General features: G+C 44.9%; 2 protein-coding genes across 5 annotated transcripts in view; both read right to left on the reverse strand.

Moving 5' to 3' along the window:
- LOC121693905 (diacylglycerol kinase theta) overlaps positions 1 to 7,348 on the reverse strand; it is a 33,560-nt gene extending 26,212 nt beyond the window's left edge. For 2 of the 3 annotated variants that reach the window (XM_042073657.1, XM_042073656.1), the window contains exons 1-2: positions 6,326 to 7,346; positions 2,092 to 2,171 (exon numbers count right to left, since the gene is read on the reverse strand). In XM_042073657.1, coding sequence (XP_041929591.1) covers positions 2,092 to 2,171; positions 6,326 to 6,533 — 288 coding nt within the window. In that variant the 5' untranslated portion in view covers positions 6,534 to 7,346. Of the gene's footprint in view, positions 1 to 2,091; positions 2,172 to 6,325 lie in introns of all 3 variants that reach the window. The other variant, XM_042073658.1, reaches the window with a different exon arrangement.
- A 5,645-nt stretch (positions 7,349 to 12,993) lies between these two features.
- nfkb1 (nuclear factor of kappa light polypeptide gene enhancer in B-cells 1) overlaps positions 12,994 to 25,576 on the reverse strand; it is a 35,725-nt gene continuing 23,142 nt past the window's right edge. Inside the window, exons 14-25 of one of the 2 annotated variants that reach the window (XR_006025592.1) lie at positions 25,167 to 25,358; positions 24,475 to 24,616; positions 23,675 to 23,789; positions 23,307 to 23,508; positions 21,456 to 21,625; positions 20,919 to 21,021; positions 18,819 to 18,958; positions 18,193 to 18,298; positions 18,074 to 18,152; positions 16,562 to 16,728; positions 15,712 to 15,844; positions 14,058 to 14,193 (exon numbers count right to left, since the gene is read on the reverse strand). Coding sequence is in view for 1 of the 2 variants with exons in the window: in XM_042073486.1 (XP_041929420.1) it covers positions 14,033 to 14,193; positions 15,712 to 15,844; positions 16,562 to 16,728; positions 18,232 to 18,298; positions 18,819 to 18,958; positions 20,919 to 21,021; positions 21,456 to 21,625; positions 23,307 to 23,508; positions 23,675 to 23,789; positions 24,475 to 24,616; positions 25,167 to 25,358 (1,592 nt within the window). In the remaining variant the exon portion in view is untranslated. Of the gene's footprint in view, positions 14,194 to 15,711; positions 15,845 to 16,561; positions 16,729 to 18,073; positions 18,153 to 18,192; positions 18,299 to 18,818; positions 18,959 to 20,918; positions 21,022 to 21,455; positions 21,626 to 23,306; positions 23,509 to 23,674; positions 23,790 to 24,474; positions 24,617 to 25,166; positions 25,359 to 25,576 lie in introns of both variants that reach the window. The other variant, XM_042073486.1, reaches the window with a different exon arrangement.

Genomic DNA, 25,576 nt, shown 5'->3' on the forward strand with positions numbered 1-25,576 from the left:
TTTTTGAAGCGACAGTTGAGATACTCTGCTCTTCTGACTGTCCTTGAGGTAAGACCAAACCAACTCTGTGTCTGTGTCAGCGATTTTGGCGGCAACAACTTTTGACACTGGGCGTGAGTGACTCGGCTTAGTAAGGCGGGCGGGCGGTTTCCTCAGCACAGCACAGGCGTACAGAACGTCCTTATTAACTCATTTTCTTAGCTGCAGCTTGTTTGGGCTCCGTTTGTCCTTGCTCTGGATCTCTAGGGAGGGAGCAGGAGAGGGAGAGAGACAGAGAGAGAGAGGAGGAGAAGGAGAGAGGGAGAGAGAGCAGGAGAAGGAGAGAAAGAGAAAGAGAGTGAGGGAGGGGGAGAGAGAGCAGAAAGAGAGCAGAAGGAGCGAGAAAGAGAAAGAGTGAGAGAGAAAGAGAGAGAGAGAGAGAGACAGAGAGAGAGAGCAGGAGAAGGAGAGAAAGAGAAAGAGAGTGAGAGAGAGGGAGAGAGACAGAAAGAGAGCAGAAGGAGAGAGAAAGAGAGAGAGGGAGAGAGACAGAGAGAGAGAGCAGGAGAGAGAAATAGAAAGAGTGAGAGAGAGAGAAATGGAGAGAGAGAGAGAAGGGAAGAGAGACAGAGAGATTTTCTGGCATAATCAGCTGTGCACACGCAGGCAGCAGCGCACTCCAGCCCTGGAGTCGCAGCAGATCTGATCCAGGGTCAGCCTCAAACTCCCCCAGGGAGGAGGCATCCTCGGCCTCCCCTCCATCCTTGGGGACTGGGCTAGAATGGTGGGCTGTTTGGAGGGGGAGCCGGGGGGGCAAAGGGTGGCTGTGTGATTCTGCCCAGCGAGGAGGGGCATTAACCAGATTATAGTAGGGAGGCTTAGACTTCTCTTCAGCAACTTGGCTCATCGTGACTTCAGCACGAGATTCATGAGAAAATGAGATTCATTTTGAAATGACCCCTTTGAAATACATTATTTTTCATTTTTGAGCAACCATCAGGCTTTGGACTTGAAAGATGTTGAACTAATCCTCTTAATAACTGTTGAAGTGGGGTGGGGCAGGAATGACACTTCAGGCCTCCTTCAAGGTCCACTCTGCCTCAGTGCTGTGGTGCTGGTGACTCAGTCAGAGCCTTGCAAAACGAGAGAGCACTCAACACACAACAACAACAACAACAACAACAACAACAACAACAACGGCCACAGCATCTGCCCACAACGTGGGCTACGGCTTGAGTCATCATGCAGAAGGTAGTCCCACGGCATTTCCACGGCTCTCTGAATGTGGAGGGCGGCCTGCTTGAGAGGCGGCCTGGGCTACCTGCTTGTCCTACTTGGGCGCCGTTAAGTGCTCGAATAAATACTCCCACCCACAGGAGGCTACAGCAGCCCGGTCCTTCCCTGATGAGAGCACTCCATTCCTCAGTCTGAGATGGCTAGGCTAGGCCGTCATTAGCATGCTGTGGGCGGGACGGCGCTTCAAAGGGAAGCATTGCTGGCAGTGCACCTTAATGCAATAATCATGTGCAAGAGAAAGATTCATCCAGACGTTCAGCCATCTCACACACACAGAGACCCACACACACACACACACGTGCAAGCAAGCACGCACATACCCAAATCCAATGTCCAGCCCAAGTGCAAACCCAGACATGAGCAGACTCTTTTTTTTTCAGACACGTCTCCTCAGAAGCTGCCAGGACATCACATCGATCCAATGAAGCCATTAACTAATGCACAACAGTTTTGTGAAACTCACGAAAGTGGACGAGATGCCAATGCATTGCGAGATGCAATTGTGAGCTTAAACTGGCATTCACAGGGGCATTCATGCAAAGCTTAGCTGCCCGCCAGTGACCCAAAAGAAGGAACACACACACACAAACAAACAAAATGTCACTGCAATTCGAGCTAATTTGTGATGTAAAGACTTCCAAAGTTCCCAATCCCCCTGAAGACAAGGCACCAACATGATGGCACCATTTGACTTCATATCATTTTACAACCTAACACATTAGCGTAGGAGACTGGACAAGCCCTTAAGTGCTTGTCTGGTGGCAAAAATAGACATGCTAAAAGCAACGGTCAGGAACGGAAGGTGCCTTTACTTACCCGCACAAGTGTGGGAGTCACACAGGAACACACCGTCCTCACATGCTTCAGGCACTTCTCATGGGACATGAAGTTACACACTGGAGGAGGGGGGGGGGGGGTAAGGGAGGAGAAAAAAGGGGGGTGGGGGTAAAAGAGTATGGAAGAGGGGTGGGGGGGTAATAGAGGAGGAAAGGGGGGGGGGGGGGGCAAACAAGGGTGGATTGATCAGTCTAACATGGTCCCATCAAGAGGAATGCACTCTTATGCAGACAGTAGATACACTAAGACAAACTGATCTAGCCCATCGTGATGCACTTCTCCTATGCCCTTTGGAATTCTGATGCAGATAGGCACCAACAGCCCTGACATTTTACTTTCCAAATAATGCGCTGTTTCAACAAGCACAGGAGCCTATTGCTCATAGACGTACAATTGGTAAAAAAAGGCTGTCAATTCACATTTGTATTTCACCTTAGTAATGTATTTATATATTTCACAGTGAAATGGCCATGTATGAGGGACAAGCAAAGAACTTCATTTCTCTAGTTAGGCTAATAACTCCCAGCTGTTCTATAGAGACCAAACCCAGCAGAGGCACTCTCTTAGTACTGGACAGGATGGGACTATAATTGAGGGACATAATTGTATGTGGCTACAACTGCTGGCGCTTGACAATTGGGAAACCCTTCTCAAAAGACCCAAAAAACGCTGTGCACCACTAGAGCAACATTTCTAACAAGACTAAAAGAAAAGCCATTTCCTGTTTTAAACCTTTTCAGTGGTTTCCGTGGCGCTCAGCGTAGTTCTGCTCAGTGCCAAGCTTTGGATTGATGTTGATATGGATAGCCGATTGTCATCTCGCCACAGCCTTCTTGGCACTATTCCATGACTATTAATATGCATTGATTGCAGCAGAACGGTGGCGCCGGTGTCTATGGTTTCATCTATTTACAGACCCCCGGCGAAAGGGCACAGGAGGATTATGGCAAGGGCCACCGGTGTCACCTGCGGACCATCAAAACACCCCACCGGAGCGTGCGACCAAACGCCCTGCGCCGTGAGCAGACACACTCCCGGCGTGACCGTGACGCGATGTCGAAAGGGGTTCAGGAAGCGGGTCGTCTCGTCAGGGTTGTGAATAGACCAAGTGGCGGAACTCTGGGGCCCAGGCCTGCTTAGAAAGATGCTGCCAACAAACCGTTAGGGTCTGGCTGAATGTAACGTGTCTACTGTAGACTAACTGCGGAGCCTGTTTATTTGTTTGGGGCCTTGGCTGCTTTTTGGAAGGTTATTGACCCAGTGTGCAACCCATTCATCACTTGTACAAACGGTGCATGAAGCGTTGCTAGCTCAGTGACGGCGTCTGGTTCACAACAAATACTAACTGCTCAACGAGCACATCTGATCAATAGTGCAGGCCATTCACACATACAGCCTACCCCCTCCCTCCACCTCCACAACCCCACCCCAGCATCCCATCTATCTTCTGCATCTCGAGTTCCAGAGAGGGATTCCCACGAGTTCCTGGAGGGGCAGCCTTGTTTATCTTCAGCAGGAGAGCGCAACCGTGTGGGTGTGTGTGTGTGTGTGTGTGTGTGTGTGTGTGTCAGGCTTGTGCAAAATTCCAGAATTGAATTGAAACTAGCTCTTAAATTCCAATTCAATTCTTGAATTTCACTTGCATTTCAATTGAGGTAGCAAACAGGAAGCAGAATTGCAATTCGAATTGTGCACAACCCTGGTGTGTGTGTGTGTGTGTGTGCACCATGCAGCCTGCCCGGATCCATTGGATGATCTGTTGCCATGCCAACCACAAAAGAGTCAATCACGACTTCACAGCCGCATATTGCTCAACACTGATAAATCTCTCTATTTCTCTCCCTCCCTCCATCCCTCCCTCCATCTGCCTGGTAACACCAGAGCTGTCCATCACCACACTCTGTGCTCCCCTCCCACCTTGGTGATGAAAGGACTTGTGGTGACGCAACATGCAGCTGGTATGATTACTTCACCACCTCTTTTCGTCACATCACCTTTTGAGGTGACAGTAGATTTATATCCGTCAACTTCTGTCAAGATTCTGTCACGTTTGAGAGGGATAAATTAGGGTGAGAAAAGCATGGCTACTCTGTGGGCCTTGCTTGCTTGTAGTTTTGCCAAAGACTTCGCGTCTGCTCCTTTTCTGCACAGAGAGGCTGAATTTGATGCAGCCTGACCTCAGCATGTTGGTTGTGAGATACAGCATGAAAGGTATACCAGTGATATCTTCTCCCTTTCAATACAGATGTACCATATCAAACAGTGACACCAAACACCACAGGTATTTTAGTGCTTTGCCTAGATGAAAAGGCCTACTTTGCCTTATAGGCAAAATGTTTGAAATTGCTTCCATTTCACACAATACATCTGAGGTCTGTTCACTGTTCTAACACAAAATCTGCTAATTATTTGCAGTGTAAAAAACCTGGGGTCAACACGTTCTTAAATGAGAAGGGTTCTCTATGGACTTGAACAGTTATCTAAAAGAATATTTGTGTATTGTATTGTGTATTGTATATTGTACTGTACTGTATTGTATATTGTATTGTACTGTACTGTACTGTACTGTAGGTTAGGACACATATGTCCACACCCTGACCAGTGTTTCTTACTGATAAGAAATGATCAGCTAAGGGAGAGGTCCGCTACACCTCGGGTGCATATTAGTTATGTGTGATAGCTGATGACTGTGCCCTAAATTTAAGGCAAATATAACTATTAAGATAGACTGGCTAACAAGGCTATGCCTATTAGCTAAGTAGGCAAAGGGAGAATATAACACAACCGAAAGACAGAAAGTTCTGTAACACTCAGGGAAACGTGTAAAAGGTGACTCACATGCTATTGGGAATGCACTAAGTCGGCTTTGTCTTGGAGGCTGGCGAAGCCACCTTTCACACAGATATGGCCAATGACTGGGTAACTGTTAGCCTGCTTGACAAGGTGCTGCCGAGATTTACTATAAAAGTACAGTTTTCTTCCTGCTGATAACATTACACACACCATGTTTCCTTCTGAAGAGGAAACAAGGAAGACTGGAAGGGGGGGGGGGGGGGGGGGGGAGAGTCTGTACATAGCCATGAGGTGATCAAAACACCTGAGAACCACACTGCATAGTGTCATTATGTCATTAATATCTGCCTCTCCCTCTGGCAGTATGTCACTCTTGCTGGCTTAATGGAAGACTTCAAAGAACAGATCTATGAAAGATCCCGTTCCTTTATCTGGTGCTTTATTGAAAACAAAGCAATCCCAAATCAGCTCAGGCACACAACTAGAGCCTTGTAGCGTGAGTTCACATCACCTTCCCAATTAACCACAGGCGATTTAATTAGGCAGACGTCAACACGGGGGGGGGGGGCAGACGGGATCAATGGGCACGGCTGATCTCGTCCCGGCTGAAAGGCGCTGCAATCATTAAATCAGCTCTTTTGAAGAGATTAAGGCAGCAATGGCCAAAAAACACAACTGCGGAGCAACACATCACTGAGCAGGAGTCAATCGATTGCTACCCTCCATCCAAACTGACAGGCCTACCACGTCCAGCAACATCCATCAGTGACAGCTCACCAGCTTCTATAAAACTGTCTCCCTCTCTCTCTCTCTCACACACACTTTTTCACCCTCTTTCTGTCATTCTCTCTCAACAGTATTCATACAGAGTTAGTTCTGCATATTAGTATATATATATATATATATATATACACACATATCAGTCGTTTGGATAATGCAATACTTATACAGCACTACAGTCACACTGTCCACATATAGGCTCCTCTGAGGCACAGTATGAGCCCTGACAAACAGTATGCAGGTTTGGACCATAGACTGGTTTCATGGACAGGAACCAATTGCTTAAACATTTACTGTGTGTGTGTGGGGGGGGGGCATGCATTCTAAAGGATATCCTACGGGAAACAACCACAGCAAACAACGTAACCTACAGGAGATTCCAGTGTCCCCCAGCCCACAGTAGCCTAATAATTAAACCTGAAGTGAGAAATTAGGTAGCCTAATAGTTAAACTCGCATTCATGCTTCGGTTAAGAGAAGACCAAAGCATTGTCTAACGTTACCATTTCCCTGAGTAAAAATGACAACAATACAATTCATTTTGTGTTGTAACGCTAGCTGTACGTAATTCTGGGTCTGGCATCATCAAACCACAACTGGCATTAGGCTATACAGCCAGGACACCTCGGCTTATACTATACCTTCACAGAGAAACCCGACCAGTCCCCAGATAAAGTCACTGCAGTGATGACAGAAGGTGGGTTTGGTGAGGGTCACTTTCCGAAAGCAGTGTCCTGGAGCGTTGACCTGGTATTTCGTCCTAGACCCCGGCGACTGCTGTGTCTTTTTCCTCCCGGAATGGGGGCTCCCACTAGGACTGACTTGCTTGACACGACCGCTATCTGCCATTATGAAAACAGCTGCTGTTTCTGAAGTTTACAGAAGCGTTTATGATAAAGGCAAATATAGCTGTACTTCCAGATGTCAGCAACAACGACCTGTGCGGATGCTGTGTTAAACCACGCCATTCACACGCCAAGTCATTCTAACTTCAGAGTTGGCTCTCTAACCAGCCATGGTTCACCCTCTTCGGGATAGATTTGTATTTTATCCAAAGACCGCCGATTCTGTCCACAAAGTTGCATATGATTAGGCTACGTTAGAATAGTCGAAACTGAGACGTGGTTAGGCTACTTAACGTAAACAAAAAAGATTCATGACAAACCGACTTCAGAAATACTTCAAGAAAAAAATCTGAACGCCGTTGCTTGCCTCCAAGCGCTGTTTACGGACAGTCAAAATGACCATTAAAACAAAATGGTATTAAAATTGCGTCCTCAATGTCACCGGATCAAACAGTTATTTGGTAGAATCCAACTCTATTGACGAGGAGACCGACGATTTACAACCGCTTCGGCATCAAACGTGCTTCTTGTTTTCATGTTCTTAAAGGCTGGCGAGATTTTCGACAACACATGCACGCACGACTTCCGCCTGCAAGCACATTATATTCCACCCGCAGTCACGTATCGTCGCCTGTCCTCAACGATGCCATTAGAATGTTTATGTGGAATCATTTTGAAATCTCATTTCCTTGCTTGCTGTGTGAATTCGTATTGGGTGTAGAACACGGAACCGTCTGGTCGTCGTCACTCCATCATCCCGCCCTCAGAACACATAGGAGAGGGCAGCTGTTAAAGATTCCTGAGCACGCCCCAGCTCTCTCTCTCTCTCTCTCTCTCTCTCGACACATACGGACACACAGCCAGATTGGTACACTTAGCAAGGACAACCTAGCCTACTAACTGCAGGAATATGCCTGCCCACCCCCGCCCATACAGGGTTCAAAGAGAAAGGGGTCTCAATAAGGCAGTGGCACTATCACGAAAAACTATATAATAATAATAATATATAATAATAAATAATAATATATATAATAATATATAAACTATATAATAATAATAATAATAATAATCTGCTGCCAAAGAGACAACAGGAGTTAGTTAAAAAACCTTAACTTGTTTACTGGGGCACAGTTAGCCTAAATACTGGGACACATCAATATTCAATCATATGGCAATACTTTGTTAAATGTCTTATTATCTTAATATCTGTTCAATGCTTATTATATAGGCCTATCTACTAATGAAACTGATATCCAGACTAGCTCATGGAATTCATCAGAGCCGGACAGTAACGGAGTAGGCCTACATTTACTTATAGGCTACAGTACTTGAGTACAATTTTGAGGGATCTGTACTTTACTCGAGTATCATTTTTGGGGAGTAGCCTACTCATTTACTCAAGTACATTTGAGAGGCAAATATTGTACTCTTTACTCCACTACATTTCTATCCATAACCGTGAGTACTACCCGTTACTTGTAAAAAGAAAAATCTCGGAATCCCTCAATTTGTTGTTTCCCTCTCAAACGTGATTGGATTGTGCAGGCGCCACTGATTGGGACAGCCTATCAGCAATCACCTTCAGCTTTCCGCCAAAGTTAACTCCATGGTCAGATTTAGATAAGAGACGAAACCATGGACAAAACGGATGAAGATGCAGGTCCATCCCGAATGTGCCAACCCGTGACCCCACCTCGCCAGACTATTTCAATTTTCTGAACAAGTTAATGATAGTTTTCGCTTCAAGTGTTTCAATTACAAAATAGTATTTTGTATTTGAAATACGTATATACATGTAGCCAATACTGCCCATCCCTGGCAACATGGTAAAAAGATGAAAATTACTTGATTTTACTTTCAATTCCTTTTACATTCTCTAAGGTATTAACATTAACATTTTTCATAACTCCATGTAGGACGTTTCTGTACATAAGTGTAAGCACTCTGGCAGTAGTAATGCAATATTTAGAAAATGTAGGCTACTCCTGTACTCTTGATACTCAAGTACTTTTAAAAACAAGTACTTCAGTACTTATACTTAAGTAGACATCTGACTGTTGTACTTTTACTTGTACTTGAGTAAAATTTAGCAATGGGTATCTTACTCAAGTAATGAAGCTGTGTACTCTCTCCGCCTCTGGAATTCCTGTTACCAAACTAGAGGATGCACTAAGGCTAGGCCTACATTAAAGTAAAGACAACTCAGTTAACTTATGCTACACAATTTCCAACTGAAGGTGAAATCCTGACTAACCAGACCAGATCAACCTGAAAAACTACAGAGTAAATGAAACTCAATGATAACCTGTTAGGCCAGGCCTAAAGCCCTCCTCAAATTCAATACCTGCCCTATGACTACCAATTTGAAACCTACTTTTTTTTGTTTACTCTTAGAAATAATAAATTAGACCTACTACTATGTATTTGATTCTATATAATTGCCATTTCCAGGTGTCATATAGGCTATGTTTCAGTTTTATTTACAGGCCTGAAACAATCTGCAAAATTTGTAAGAATAATAGAACACATTAACATCACTGTTCTTACATTGCAACACAGTGGTAGTAAGCACATAGCCTGTAATAGTTTTGGAATGACAACCTAAACATGTTACCCTAACAGCTCAAGTCTCATAACCTACTGTAAACCAGCAAAGCTACTGTTTTGAGGCCTGGTGCATGGTGCAAGGAATTGTGCAAGGGAATGCCAGTGCATTATACAACGGCGTACAAAGTATCTAACACCACTGCAGTCTTTATTCCATGTAAAGATACACCTATTTCCCCAATCAGGTTTGTTATTATGCATTCATTCTGTAGCATATGTTTCTAAAGGCTAAATAAGTCATCTAGCCTAGAAATCTAGACGCACCCTAGCGGCGGCAAATTCGTTTGCTTAGCCTGTACGTCTAGTATCAAACCATAGGGATTTCTATTGGCTGACGCCGTGGACGTCATCCAATCACAGCGCTCTATTTTGTTAGAGAGTCTTAAGGCGGGCTTAACAGGATAACGACAGTCCTGCAACGGTGAACAACAAGGAATGTGGCTATGGCGAACGAAGAGTGGTTGTTTGAATCGGCGTTGGCGTCAACTTTGGAGGAGTTGGACTTGTGCTTTTCTTTGAAAGTTGAGCAACACAATGCACTTAAGTCATTCCTTTTGAAGAAGGATGTATTTGCCGTTTTTCCGACCGGATACGGATATGGTCGTAGCGCTGGCCTATTGCATGCCTAGGCAGTTTGAAAGACAATTCTCTGCCCGCCCCTTGGATTAAGCGAGGTGAATGGTTCGATTCCAGACTATACATTTCAATGATTCAGTCATCTATCTATTAAAATAAAATTAATAAGTTAAAAAATAAAACATTCTGTTTGCAAAGTGTAGCCTATAAGAATCCCTTTGTTTTCTGCAGAGCTCTTTAAGATTGTACACCTGCATGTCCGTTATACACACTGGATTTAAATAATCAAACGATATGTGGACAGTGGACAGTGGTGAATAATCAAACGATATGTGGACAGTGGTGAATAACCAGGACAATATGTGGACAGTTGTGAATAATCAGGACGATATGTGGACAGTGGTGAATAACCAGGACAATATGTGGACAGTTGTGAATAATCAAACGATATGTGGACAGTGGTGAATAATCAGGATGATATGTGAACAGTGGTGAATAATCAAACGATATGTGGACAGTTGTGAATAATCAAACGATATGTGGACAGTTGTGAATAATCAAACAATATGTGGACAGTTGTGAATAATCAGGACAATATGTGGACAGTGGTGAATAATCAGGACGATATGTGGACAGTGGTGAATAATCAAATTATGTGGACAGTTGTGAATAATCAAACGATATGTGGACAGTGGTGACCTCCCTCACCAGTTAATACCTTTGGATGTTTGGTTTGGAGGACAGCCTTTTCTAATAAGCACCATGAGTAGCATTTCCACTTGACACTTGAGGCGACATTGTCTCAGAAGGCATAAGTAATTCCAGCCACTCAGAAGTGTGGAGCCTGGATTGTGGAAGTGTCCTTGAGCAAGGCACTGAACTGCTCTTGATTTTCAGGTTGGTGCTTTACATGGCAGCCACCGCCATGTGAATGGGTAAACTGTCAGGCCTAATCTGTACCTGTACTGCTCTGTTAATTTTCCATTCTGCTTTATGGAGTCCAGTGAGGCCCAGTTGGACAACAAAGTGCTTGGATATTTTCCTTAGGCATTAGACATCCCCTTGTTTAGTCTTCTTTTCCCTGTTAGGCTCTCTCACAACCTGGGTCTTGGACTTCTAGATTTCTATATCCAGGAGAAGCATATACCGGATTAGTGAAAGTAAAATACTTGGCAAATTTAAAAATAATGTGTAGATGACACATTATTTTTAAATTTGCCAAGTATTTTACTTTCACTAATCTGGAACTAAAAAGCATAGGGGTTTGAACACTTTTACAAGAAGTTACTAATGAGTGTTTTTTTATAGCAGTCAAATCACTTATTTTGTGTATATTGCATTGTATTGCATTTAAGTGTTTGTTGTAAAAACACTGACTGGAAAAGTATGTATATTAACTAAGATTAAATAAAGGATTAATATACAGGTAAATAGTTAAAGCAACACCAAAGCACTTTTCCTCTGTCGCACGCACGCTATTTGTTTATCCAGCCCCGGCTTTGGAAATAACGATGTCCACAGACAAGGTAGAGTATGTTGCATGATTTTATGAAAGTATGATGTGTTGCGACATCAGAATCAAGTCAAATTTGAAGTTTCTTATGTCTCATTCCATCGAACTCAGATCCGGTACCCGATCTGGCAAACTTGTAGGCTATAGTGCGGTTTTAGCCGATAGAGGGTCGCAAAGCGAATGCAGAAGTGACGTTCACCCTGTTACGTGTTGATGAACCACTGAAACGATTATTTTAAGGTCTTTGGTGTTGCTTTAACATACCTGTTGCAGCTTTTATGTTATGCTTGATACTGAGATATAATGCTCAAGGCAAGACGCTGAACTCTTACTCCACCTAGTGGCCTACTTTAAGACCTGTTTAAAACAAACAGCAACATATGCAGAGCTTATGCATACATAAGTTACTATAACTAAAGAATGGGATTAAACATATAGTGTTTTCAGTGCAGAAGGAAGTATACCAAAAGTTGACTCATGATAACAAGCTAACAAAAGTGGTGGGTCTATTGAGTGTAAAACATTTCCCACAGTTTCTTTCTAAATAGTCATAAAACATACACATCTCCTTAAAGATACAAAAAAAACAAGCATCATGAATCATGAAATTAGCTTTTTATTATAAAAAAAGTATAACAATAAAACCAATTAAAAAGCAGACTTTTTCCTCTGTACAACACACTATTACACAGGGGGCACAGACATAAATATAACCCTAATAAACGACAGTGCCTAGCAAACCTTTGGTTTGGTTTATCAATTGGTTCTGTTGTTCTCAAACAAAACACACAATACACAAAAAACTCTATAAAATAACTTTACAATGCTTGGATGTCATATACAGTTGGACTTCTTAAAAGTCAAAAAGCCAGAGGGACAAAAGTGTTTTGATGCATCTGATGTTTAAACTCTGGATTGGAGTGGTTTAGAAAACCACAGGCCTTCAGAGGCCACGTCCACAGGGAATATAACATATGGAGCGATTGGGGGAAAAAAGAAAGTTAAAACACAATAAACAGGTTTTAATGATCTGAGAAGAGGAATTAGAGCACTGTCCCCTATCCTCCCACCCATCCCAACCCCACAATAGGCATGGAAAGAGGCATGTATATATAGATATATATGAAGAGTTTGGCTCCAAAACGCTATATCTCCATTTTTAAAAACATTAAAAAGTCATGTTATTTAATTGTGTATTTCAGGTAATATCAATTAAATTGCAGTTGTGTTGTTTTGATTGAGTTTTGATTACAGTTCAACTGAAATTACTTGGAAAATGAAATGTAAAAAAAATATTAATGAAAATTCATTCAAATGGAGGATATAGCGTTTTGGAACCAAACTCTTTTATATATATATATATATATATATATATATATATATATATATATATATATATATATATATATATATATATATATATATATATATAAAAATATATCATCAATACATCAGTCAGTCAATCACCATGATTGACACAGTGGATGAGATCAGTTCCAGCACCTAGTTTAAGCCCCTTAGTTTGAAATAAAGGAAAAACAAAAACAGTCCCAACAGACCGAGCCCCCAACTCACAGCTTATGAAAATGTGTCATAAAGAGGCAGGAATGAGCTACTGGCATGAAAAACAAACAGACAAACAAACAAACATAAACATTGAAATAAAATCATTCAGTTACCATAGCACTAGTAATAGTTCTATCCTGTTCCTGCCGTCATGGTCATCTCCGTCCTCTCTGACATCGTCACTAACAGCACCACATGCATCTATTTCTAGTTTGGCAGGAAGTTGTCCAATTGTGCAGGTCAGGAACCACTCAGATAACAGCCGGTTCTAGAATGGATAGTCTGCCAAATCTGGGCCAGATGCAGGCCAGATGTGAGAGATCTAAAGAAGAACATCTAAAGAAGTCAGGATTATTAGACTTCTTAACAGACTTCAGAACATAATGGTGCTCTCTGTGAGTGAGGAAGGCAGCAGATATCCTCTGCCAAGTCAAAATGAAGAAAAGACAGTTCTAGAAAGCCCTCTGGGAACAGCGTGTTTAGAAAGTGAAGGGGTGACGGCCACAATGTTAGAAGGATGTTTCCGGAAGCCACAGAAGCGCAGAGGCTCAAGCGTGACCATGGTGTTACCCTCAGCAGGGACGGCTGTGCACTACTAAAACGCTGCCCCAAAATGCCAGATGTGATTTGAATGGAGGCATTTCCTCGACAGACCCCGCAGTCGAGCCTTTCTAGAAATGTCTGAGTCATTACGTAAACGAAAAAACAAAAAAGACAGAGCTTAGTCATCAGTTGATACGCAGGAAAGGAGTAGGGTTCCCCCCCCCACATTACCATACAAGAAGAGAAGAGAAATAAAACTGACTCTTCAAACAATATGGTTTTTTTTTTTTTTGAAACAAAGCACTGAAGAGACTCTAATGGCGCATATATGAATGACTCCAAAACAAGTGCCTGTGGAAGCAGACTCTGGGCCAAGCTTTTATAATTAGATTTGGAGTTGGGTTGGGTTGGGTTGGGATGTCATGGACATCCATTCCTCCATGCCAGCCGGTGAGGCTGGCTTGGAGTGGAGTGTTTGTTTCAATGTGGTCTGCCCCAGTGCCACCCACTGACCACAACAGTCAGTACACCCCACTGGGCCTTCGCCTCTTTGGCAAGTGGCTGACTGGCTCACTGGATGGCTGGTTGGCTGGCGGTGGTGGTGGTGGTGGTGTTGGTGGTGGCGTCAAGCTGGAGGAGGTGACTGACTGATGGAGGGTCCAGTGGCTTGGGTTGTGGGGCCTGGACTGACTCTGGCTCTAGGCCACGGCCTGCTGGGGGGTTTCGGGCAGCTCTAAGTGGCCGCACAGGGACTCGGTCAGGCTGAGGCTAGGCTGCTGGAAGGACGTCTCCACCCCGCTGTCGCACGCTCCGTTCTCTTCGTGACCCAGCTTCAGGCCCAGGATGTCCTCAGACAGACCTGAGACAGAGAGACAGAGAGAGAGAGAGAGAGAGAGAGAGTGAGTGAGTATGAGAGCGGAAGACAGACAGACGAAGACAAGACAGAGAGAAAGAACGGAAACGAAAAAGACAGAAAGCAATATCAGAGAAAGCAAGTGAGGGGAAAGAAAGTAAAAATGGCAAAAAGTGAATTGAATTGTGTTTTTCAAGACAGCCGCGAAAACACTTCTGTACATTTTTGCGAAACTTTAAACAACTTGGTCATCGCCTCACATCTGGATGTTAAAACCCCTTCGGAAATGAAAATTAAGTCAATATTTTCACTAAAACTAAACTGAACTAAAATAGTTTTCAAATGCATTAAAGAAGTCAGACCTCTTCTGTGCTAGGGGGTCATTGAGCAGCTCACAGTATTCTCATCAATGCCATCACTTACGTACTGTACATGCAACTGGAGAAAGGAGAGCTGCTTCAAGAGGGCAGAGTGAAGCATCCCAATAACTCCCATGACACACAGGGAATCCCCCCTCTAGTGTGTTTGCCTGGCCCCGAAAATACAACACCACCATCATGAGTGTGCGTGTGTGTGTGTTTGTATGTGTGTGTGTGTGTGTGTGTGTGTGTGTGTGTGTGTGTATGTTTGTGTGTGTGTTTGTATGTTTGTATGTGTGTGTGTGTGTGTGTGTGTGTGTGTGTGTGTGTGTCATCATTAGATTTACTGTGAGGGTAAAGGGAATACCCTTTGTGATTTGCCCAAGAGAACCCTTTGCCCTGGTGTCTGTGAATCACTGGAGGTGTGGGGCGAGACAGACACTGCCACAATAAGAATCTTTTGTTTCCGCAGACACAATAAGACATCATCGATGGGCAAGATAATGAGATGGCCCTCTCAGTCACTGCACTTTCAAATTATATATCTTACTTTCCCGTAAAGAAAGAGAAACAGAGAGAGAGAAAAAAAAACCTTTGCATACGTTGCATGTTGCTCATCTGTTGGTTCACGGTTCAGTTACGGTTATGTCTCAAAGGGAAAACACACACACACACACACACACACACACACACACACACACTTGAGAGAGGCATATCAAGCCTCTTGACAAGTGTGATGGACGCAAGTGGTGATGCAAATTGCACTCGCACGATAACCACGCGCACTAGAAAAGGCCGCTCTGTGGACATGCTGTCTGTCCACCACTTGTCTGGCGGTCGCGTCAGAATAGCGAGGTGCCACGTAGGCAGCAGCAGCTGCTGGAGCCTTAAACTCACCACATGTAGGCGCCGGCATGAGGGCATTTACCAACACCAGCGCCAACATTTTGAACTGACAAGCATTTGATAAACAATGGACTTTATTGACAATTGCCGCAATCAAAAAATAGACCTGATTTGTAACCGTACAGGACATGGATGGCGGTGAAAGGCTTTGCTAATGTGTGTGGAGGTGTATTGAAAACAATGGAATCTAAGCAGTCGAACGTCGAAAAGGCCGAGTGCACTGCACTCAGGTTGGCGCGTGGACGTGCCAGGGCCTTACCGGTGGCGTGCGTCGGGTGTTCGGGCGGAGGGACGGGTGCAGGCGGGCGGTGGCGCTGGAGCACTTTCAGGGCCCTACTGTTTCCCACCAGCCGCAGGCTCTCGAACAGCTCGTGGACCGTGCCCCCCGACACCTGTGGCAGACAAAGAACAGCACATTAGAAACTCCTGCTGTCAAGTCTCTCTCTCTGTGTGTGTGTGTGTGTGTGTGTGTGTGTGTGTGTGTGTGTGTGTGTGTGTGTGTGTGTGTGTGTGTCCACACTGGAGTGTTCACGAGTGTGTTTGTTTTTGTTCTGTGTTCTGTATGTGTGTGTTCGTCTGAGGACCGTGCCCCCCGACACCTGTGGCAGACAAAGAACAGCACATTAGAAACTCCTGCTGTCAAGTCTCTCTCTCTCTGTGTGTGTGTGTGTGTGTGTGTGTGTGTCCACACTGGAGTGTTCACGAGTGTATGTGTTTGTTTTTGTTCTGTGTTCTGTATGTGTGTGTTCGTCTGAGTGTGTGTCCATTGATGCATGTGTTCTGCACATACCTGTAGTTCAAATACACACCTGGGAACTAGGATAGTGCTTTTGATATTGAATATATTGTGAAGTATTGCATCGTGATGCGTGTCGTATCGTGAGGTCCTTGTGTGTGTGTGTGTATGTGTGTGTGTGTGCGTATGTGTGTGTGCGTGTGTGTGCGTATGTGTGTGTGTGCGTGTGTGCGTATGTGCGTGTGTGCGTATGTGTGTGTGTGTGTGTGCGTATGTGTGTGTGCGTGTGTGTGCGTATGTGTGTGTGTATGTGTGTGTGTGTGCGTATGTGCGTGTGTGTGCGTGTATGTGTGTGTGTGTGCGTGTTTCTCACCTCGTAACTGGCCAGCAGAGTGCCGGCGGGCGAGGGGCTGAGGCGGAATGCAGTGGTCAGCACGCCGAGGCCCAGAGAGTGGGCCAGACTCTCCCAGCCGCCCCGCTGCTCCTCCAGGGCCGCACACAGAGCCTGCTTCACCTCCGGCCCCAGGCTCCTCATGTCCCCTACGCACACACACACACACACACGCACACACACGCACACGCGCACACACACGGACACACGCACACACACAAGGACACGCGCGCACACACACGCACACACACACGCACACACACACACACACACACACACACACACACACACACACACACACACACACACACACACACACACACACACACACACACACACACACACACACACGCGCGCGCGCGCGCACACGGACACGGACACGCACACACATACACACACACGGACACGCGCGCACACACACACGCACACACACCACATACGCACACACGCACGCACACGCGCACACACACGCACAAACGGACACGCACACACACACACATACATGCGCGCACACACACCCACAAACAAAAAACAGCATGTCAAACATAAGTGCTAGCATACACATACATTCAGACAGAGACAGTCCTCATACAAAAACACATTTAGACACATACGCCTGTACTTACAAATCACAGGTTCATGCATGAACTCAGACACACAAAGACACACACAAAGACACACACACAAAGACACACACACACACATCATCTCACATGTTCCCACACGCCACATGTCACAGTAAACCAATGTGTTTCCCCCAAGCACTGCCTCGTTCAGCATCACACACGCAACAGACTTATACCACATGACATGCGAAGGTCATGATGGGCTCTTTCCAGTACAGAGACGAGCTTTAAAGACACAATGTTTTCATGTGAGGAGCACACACACACACACACACACACACACACACACACATAATATCCACTCAGAGTGGAGTCATTATGCTGGGGTGTGTGGTCAGTGGTGAGTCATATTAAAAGGGGAGGAGAAAAACCCACAATAACAGTTTTCACACTTAACAGTGACATGGAGTGAGAAAACAATGTGGTGTCACTGACAACGTTTTTTTTCCACCATTGTTTGGTTTGAAGCAGTCTCTTGTTTTTTTTTGTGCAAAAGAGCGCTTTTTTGGTTGATGTGTGCGTTTTTGTTTTGTTTTTTTTGCCCACTGTGTCTGTGTTTTGTGGGTTTTTATGGACTGTGAAACCGTATCCCAAACAAAGCATCATATCCTAAACATGGAAACATATCATAACGCTCATCTCTGTGACCAGAATAACGAGTTTGTCTTGACGCCGGGAGAGCTGAAGCGATTCAGCGGAGGAGATGGTAGCTGGGTATCTTGGGCCAGGACAGGGATGGGACTGCTCTCTCTGTGTGTGTGTGTGTGTGTGTGTGTGTGTATAGCTGGGTACCTTGGGTCAGGACGGGGATGGGACTGCTCTCTCTGTGTGTGTGTGTGTGTGTGTGTGTGTGTATATAGCTGGGTACCTTGGGCCAGGACAGGGATGGGACTGCTCTGTGTGTGTGTGTGTGTGTGTGTGTGTGTGTGTGTGTGTGTGTGTGTGTGGCTGGGTACCTTGGGCCAGGACAGGGATGGGACTGCTCTCTGTGTGTGTGTGTGTGTGTGTGTGTGTATAGCTGGGTACCTTGGGCCAGGACAGGGATGGGACTGCTCTCTGGCTGGTACTCCTTCCCACTCAGGATTTCTCGCACCTGAAAGCACAAGCATCGGCACCGAGTCAATAAAATATTCATCTGGCCCGACAGCGGGAGTGACAATATGCTGGATGGAAATAGAAAGCTGTGTAAAAAATTCAAGCCCTCGTTGAATCATTTTTGATGTTGATGAGAAAAAGCATCCCACAGAGGAACAAGGAACAAGGAATCACCAAAGGAGAGTTAAGTTTCTTACTTAAGTTGATTCGTAAGTGCTCGGAACCTCATGCTCATGCACAGCCACCACCATATAGTAATTTAGTACATAGCACATATATTATATAGTGCACTATGTAGTCAATACATGGATGTTCCAAGCACAGGTTTTTTTTTATGTACTATATGTAGATAGGAGTCTTAGATGATGTGTATGTATACAGAAGTCTTAACTTATGTACTGACTTTTGAATAAGTGGATGTTTCAAGCACAGGGTTTATATTGTATACGTACTCTACGTATAAAGGAGTCTTAACTGAAGAGACAGAAGCAAGGAATTGTGGGTAGTTATGTACTGACTTCTAAGGAGGCAGCCATGTCCAGAGGAGTCATTCCAGGGATGAAGCCTTCGTCCTCCTCATCCTCCATGGCTTGCTTGCTGGTGTCCTCATCTTCTCTGAAGAAAACCGGCTCAAAGTTCTCCTTATGAGGGTCTGCCCCTGCAGACGAGATGATAAACACCCAAAAATAAACACCTTCATTCCTTGATTACCTTACTAACACTGCAGACCAGTAAACAAACTAAAATAGATTTGCCAGTCATGGAATACACAACATTTTCCTTTTGAGATTCATCCATGACTGATACAATTTTCAACCCTTCACACATTCTTTCAGAGGCGTAATAAGAAGAGTTGATCAGGAACAGGAGTGCAGGAGCAGAGCTTATGAAGTTGAGACATCACTACGCTTTCTGTGCCTTCAACTCGCATCACCTCACTGCTTCCTGGGCTAACGCATTGGGCTAACACTGTGGGCTAACACTGTGGGTCACAGTGCGGCTCCCATTGTCCACTGGAGGAAAGTTTGAGGGAGTGGTGTGTGTGTGTGTGTGTGTGTGTGTGTGGGGGGGGGGGGGGGGCGGTACACCACGCAGAGTGGTGGCACAGCAACCCTCCTGACCAAACTGTCAGGGTGTGGCTGTGACGAAGACACTGGTCATGGCGCCTGGCTGTTCTGCACTGTGGGCACGGTGCCCTGGTGTCGAGACAGTGGGTCCACACTCTAACAGGGACATTGTCTTTGCAATACCTACACCACTGTTGGGATGGACATGCATGCGTCATCATAGTTCTCTCATTCAGCAACAAAAAAAAAACCCATTGGACTTTAACAAGATGCTGGGACATAAAATGTTTATGTCTTATTCATTAAATCATTTATAGACATATCCTGTTTCCAAGATTGTTCTTTGGAACAGCAATGCCTATTCAGACATTAAACATCCTGTATAATATAAATAAACATCCTGTGTTTAATTCCATGTTATCCTTTTTAATCTGTCACTGCGGCATCCAAACAACCAGTCTTGGGTGCCAGTTTTTGTTTTTACAGATACTGATTTCATTTTTTGCCATCCAAATTAATCTGTCTGTCACCACAGCCTGTCTTGGGTGTAAGTTTTTAGTAAGGCCTACTACAGACACTTATCTGCCATAAAGGAGAGATGACTAGTCCATTTGCACTGCAGTTCATTCTATAGACCCTTTCAACTGCATAAAGAACACGTGTGTTCCTAAGGCATTTCCAGTGACACATAAGACAACACTGAGCTAATGGTCATTTGGGGACATAGAAATAAAAATTGTAGAGCATTACGCTAAAGTCTGGTTCATTTTCATTTAAAAATATCTGTGTTGATTTTGAAGGTTTCAAGCGGAAACCCTCTTGGAACAGAATGAGAGTGTCTATAAATTAGTTTCAAAGTTTCACTCCACAGGCAAAACATCATGCCTTTTAAAAAGAGATGTGGTTCTCAGTTTGAGGATGGAATTACGAGCATTTAATTGCATATTCTTGACATAATGTGAACGTAACATGTCGCATTTGAGATGTAGGCAGAGAAATATTGTTGCGCTCATATGATAGTTTCTAAGTCCAGGTGCGTAAGAACCAATAATGTAAAGATGAAGCTGTAAGTGGTTCGCACTCTGACAAAAAGTCTAGACAAAGTCTTACAAAACACTTAAACTTTATCTATAGCCGGATGGCTGAAACGTCAGCTCTTGCTCTATTAAAACCAGTTGCTCCTTTTTTGTAAGACTTTGTCTAGTCTTTTTTTCAGAGTGCGAACCACTTACATTTGAGATGTATAAAAAAATACTGTTTTATAGCACTTTTTTAAAAATCCTTCAGCTCTGTGTGAATCCGCCAGCTTACCTGCAGCCATAAGTAGAGCACTGAGCTTACCTGCAGCCATGAGTAGAGCACTGAGCTTACCTGCAGCCATGAGTAGAGCACTGAGCTTACCTGCAGCCATGAGTAGAGCACTGAGCTTACCTGCAGCCATGAGTAGAGCACTGAGCTTACCTGCAGCCATGAGTAGAGCACTGAGCTTACCTGCAGCCATGAGTAGAGCACTGAGCTTACCTGCAGCCATGAGTAGAGCACTGAGCTTACCTGCAGCCATGAGTAGAGCACTGAGCTTGACAGATCCGCGTCCGGCTGCAATATGGAGAGGGGTGGAGCCGTTGTAAGTGCAGGAGTCCACATCAGCGTTGCCCTGCTCCGACACAACACCAAGCCCAGACATCAGTGGACAAGCCTTGTAGCAAACAGACTACACACTGAAGCGTCCCGTTCACGAAGCGTTTGCTGCAACAAGTAGCTTCTACTATAATCAATGGAACTGAATTAAATTAAAACTATTTTTAGTCCTTGAAGGGAACGCTTCAGTTACGTGCCTGGTATAACGTGCCAGTAAGACAACATGCCCACACAAGAACCAGCTAGTTTTTTCCTACAGATAAACTGTAAAAACATACAGTCATAGATAAAGTATCAAACAACATTTCATAGATATTTATTGTTATGTATTATGAAAACGATTAGTGCTTAGTAGGATTCCATTTGGTGTCTTCTAGTTGCAACAATTTTTACCACTAGCACAGACAAATAGTCATATAAGCACACACACACACACACACACACACACACCTCCAGTAGCAGGCAGCCACTGAGCGAGACGTTGTCCAGCTCGACGGCCAGGTGGAGTGGTGTGCGTCCGCTGGTGAGCTCCTGCACGTGGGCACTGGCCCCGGCCTGAAGAAGTGCCCGCACCGCACACAGGCTGTTAGCCAGCACAGCCAGGTGCAGAGCACAGAGGCCTACGCAGGGACAACACACAGAGAGAGAGAGACGGAGAGAGAGAGAGAGAGAGACAGAGAGAGAGAGAGAGAGAGAGAGAGAGAGAGAGACAGAGAGAGTTATTAATACCCATCTTTTCCTTCTTTCCCCCCCCCCCCTCATCAATGATACCCAATATGTCAAACCCATAACTTTGGCATCAATTACTTTATTCATTCATTAATTTGATTAGAGAGAGAGAGAGAGAGAGAGAGAGAGAGAGAGACAGAGAGACAGAGAGAGAGAGCGAGCCTCTGAGATCCTGAATACAGATGGCATGATGGTCTGACCACAGCCCTGACCACAGAGAAGACATAGCGGACACACTTTCAGCTGTATGTGCTTGGCTGTCTTCAGAGCGCCAGAGCACTTTCAGTGCTATCATTTTCATACTAGTCACTAGTCAGTGCTATCATTTTCATACTAGTCACTAGTCAGTGCTATCATTTTCATAGTACAGTCCAGTGGTTTTCAAAATGGGGGCCGCGAGGGGGTGCCAGGGGGGCCTCAGCAAGTTGGAAGGAAAAATAAAAGCAATAAATAAATATACATTTGAAAATTTTGAAATATACCTATTACTATGAGGGTTGTTATACAATGCCATTATAATAATGTCTCGCATATCTGAACATTACATTTTCCATGATAATGACTTGGAATAATAGTAGAGCGATAGCTCTCATATAGAAGAAAGCCCCAAATGCAATTTTTACACACTGTACGCTCCACTGCGAAGTGCTTGTGGCTAAAATAATTATTAGGATTAGCTTAATGTATTTTTAAATTTGCCGTAGTATTGTCGATGGGTTTAATAACACATCAAGGGGGTCCTTGGCCAGAACCTAGTGGTATTTGGGGGGCCTTGTAGTGGAAAAGTTTGGGAACCCCTGGTACAGTCAGTACTATCATTTCCATAGTAGTCACTAGTCAGTACTATCATTTTCATAGTACAGTCAGTACTATCATTTTCACTTTGATTTGGATAATTTCGAAAAAACTGGCCAACAAAACACGTAAACAGTGCTATTAACCATTTCATGACCATGTGGGGAGATCCCAGTGATGGTATAGGTTCCTGTGGTGATTCACACTGTAATGTGTCATCGGCTGTCAAAACATGTTGCCATGCTCACATCAGTGGCTGTCATTACATACTGCGCTTCTACTAAACTTCTAACGTCACGTCGGATTCCTTCGATCACCTTGATAATTTGCCATTTGAGATATATAATTTCATAGTGGTTTGCAAAAGAAACACATGGGGAAAAAACACTATCCATACACCTCTTTATACTCTTAGGCAGGGATCACATCAGCCAGCGGCAAACGTACCGCAACGCTCAGACCATAATACGTTTCGTATCGTTCCTAAGCAACACAATCGGTTTGTCAATTGTATACGCTCGCGCTGCGCTTTGAAAGTTGAACCAAGTTCAACGCTCAGCGTTGCCACCGTTCCGCTGCCGAACCATAGAGCACAATAGGAAACCTGCAGCTTGCCGCTGGCTAATGTGATCCCCGCCTTACACACTGCTGATTGTGAGTCTGCTCTTCATGGGATAACATATCACTGCCAAATGTATACATAGAACTCAGACAGCAATGCAACAGAACTGGTCCCTCAACCATCCATGCCCTTTGAGGTGGCGTGGTGGCGCATACCCATGGAGTTGGGCACGTCCGTCAGCTCCGCCATGCCACCGTGCCGCAGGAGTTGGGCCATCATGCCCCCTTCCCTCTGCTGGGCAGCCAGGTGCAGGGCCGTGTTGCCATGGCGATCGGTGAGACTGGCTTCCGCCCCAGCGTCCAGTAGGGCGTCCATGGCTTCCGTCTGCTGCGTGATCACCGCCAGGTGCAAGGGGGTCTGGGGAAGGAATAAACAAACAACAACAACAACAACAATGAATACACAATCATCTTGTATAGTCAGAAATGGACACTGAATGTAGTGAGTTTGACTTGGTTGATTCCACTGACACATTACTTTTTTCCCTGTGTGTGTGTGTGAGCGAGTGTGTCTGCAGGACAACCTGGTAGAGGTCATTCCTCATGTTGAGCACGTCCTCTCCTGGAAGGGCCGTTATGACCTGAGTCAAACTCCTGACTGAGTCTGGCTGGCTGTGGATAACACTAAGATGAAGCCCACTAGAGAGAGAGAGAGAGAGAGAGAGAGAGAGAGAGAGAGAGAGAGAGAGAGAGAGAGAGAAGGGGGAGGGGTAAGAAAGTGAGAGGGAGCAGGGGAGAGAGAGAGATGAGACACTTCCTGCTTTAAAAATGGTGTTATAGTTCATGACAGCACAAAGAGCAAAGCCAAAGTATATGTAACGGTATATATTTGTTTTGTGCAATATGGCCACAGCTGCATACATCAGTGTTTCCAAAGACTGCACACTCGGGCATGTCTCTCAGCGGCACACGCTGCATCACCCAATCACAGTGTGTGTATCGTATATCTACGCATCTACAGAAGTATACTGTGGCCTTCCGAGCCATGACAATTTGAGCCATGCATGCTTAGAAAAACACTCCTCTAAATGCAAGGTTGTGCTGGCAGAAGCACGGCTCAATGTGGCTTGGTGGTGAACACAGTCATAAAGAGGTTAACCAGAAGGTCCCTAAGGGGTCATTCAGGGACCCTTTCATCGGGGGACTGTTAGTAGCATCTTTGAGCATTTCCCCATGGGAGAAAAACCCTTAGCAATTTGCAAAGCTAGCTTTTAGTGTCTTTCACAGAACTAGTAATAGTAAGAGGCTAAGGGGTTAGTTTTTAGTGTCCTGGACCTGCACAGGACTAGTAATAGTAAGAGGTCGAGGGGTTTAGTGTACACACGTGTCTCCATCCTCATCCTGTGCGGTCATCAGGGGGCGCTGTAGAGCCAGCAGCGCACACGGGTCTCCAGAGACCGCATACTGGAGCAGAGCGAGCGCCTGCCTTTCAGCCAAGTCGGCCAGGCGCGACTCCAGGAGACACACTGAGCACACACATCAGAAAAGGAGGGGGAGAGAGAGAGAGAGAGAGGGAGGGAGAAAGGGAGGGAGTGGGGGATAAATAAATAGAGAGAGAGAGAGAGAGAGAGAGAGAGAGAGAGAGAAAGATGAGACAAATGAAAATCTAGCGATCCAGGGACCCAATAGACCCAATAGTGTCTCAAACCGCATACTTCCGTCAGTACACTGCTAGTGTGTACTGAGCCCTTACTTCCTTAGTGTCCACTTTCCGATGGCTAATATTGTCCCGTTTAGTGTGAGTAATGTCCATTGTTCCACACTGAACCTTTTGACCATTATAAGGGTGTCATCCAGGTACTTTCAGAGTTTTTGAGTCATCTGCACTATGTACTTAAACTAAGTATTTGAAGTGTGCAAGTAGGTGGTTTGAGACACAGCCATTGTCTGAGCACATTAGCAACTAAATATCGATGCAAAGACACTGACAAAAATCATGAAGTAAAAATCATTATTTCCATTACTATCATATCACCATACAATATATCTTCACAGGTAAAGGCCAAGTCAGCTCACCTGTGTTCATCCTGTCCGTCTCGTCACCCTCTTCCGCAGAAACCCCTCGAAATTCTGTCGCCTCTCCGGGGATGCCAACATCTGGCTGGGGGGCGATCCTAACCACACCTCCTGAGGCTGGGTCATCGTCATCGTCATCACCACCAGCATCACTATCATTATCGCTGTCCTCCACATGAGGTTGGGTGGTTGCTGCAGACCACATGGAAGGCATAGCCAAGTAACATATACAGTACCATCACATCATAATGCCTTTATGGAACGCATAGCCAAGTAACATATACAGTACCATCACATCATAATGCCTTTATGGAACGCATAGCCAAGTAACATATACAGTACCATCACATCATAATGCCTTTATGGATTTTTCCATGTTAGTTAACACGGGAGTGGAGGGAGACTTAGCG

This window comes from Alosa sapidissima, chromosome 20 (genome assembly GCF_018492685.1).
Source record: "Alosa sapidissima isolate fAloSap1 chromosome 20, fAloSap1.pri, whole genome shotgun sequence".
Classification (NCBI taxonomy): Eukaryota; Metazoa; Chordata; class Actinopteri; order Clupeiformes; family Clupeidae; genus Alosa; species Alosa sapidissima.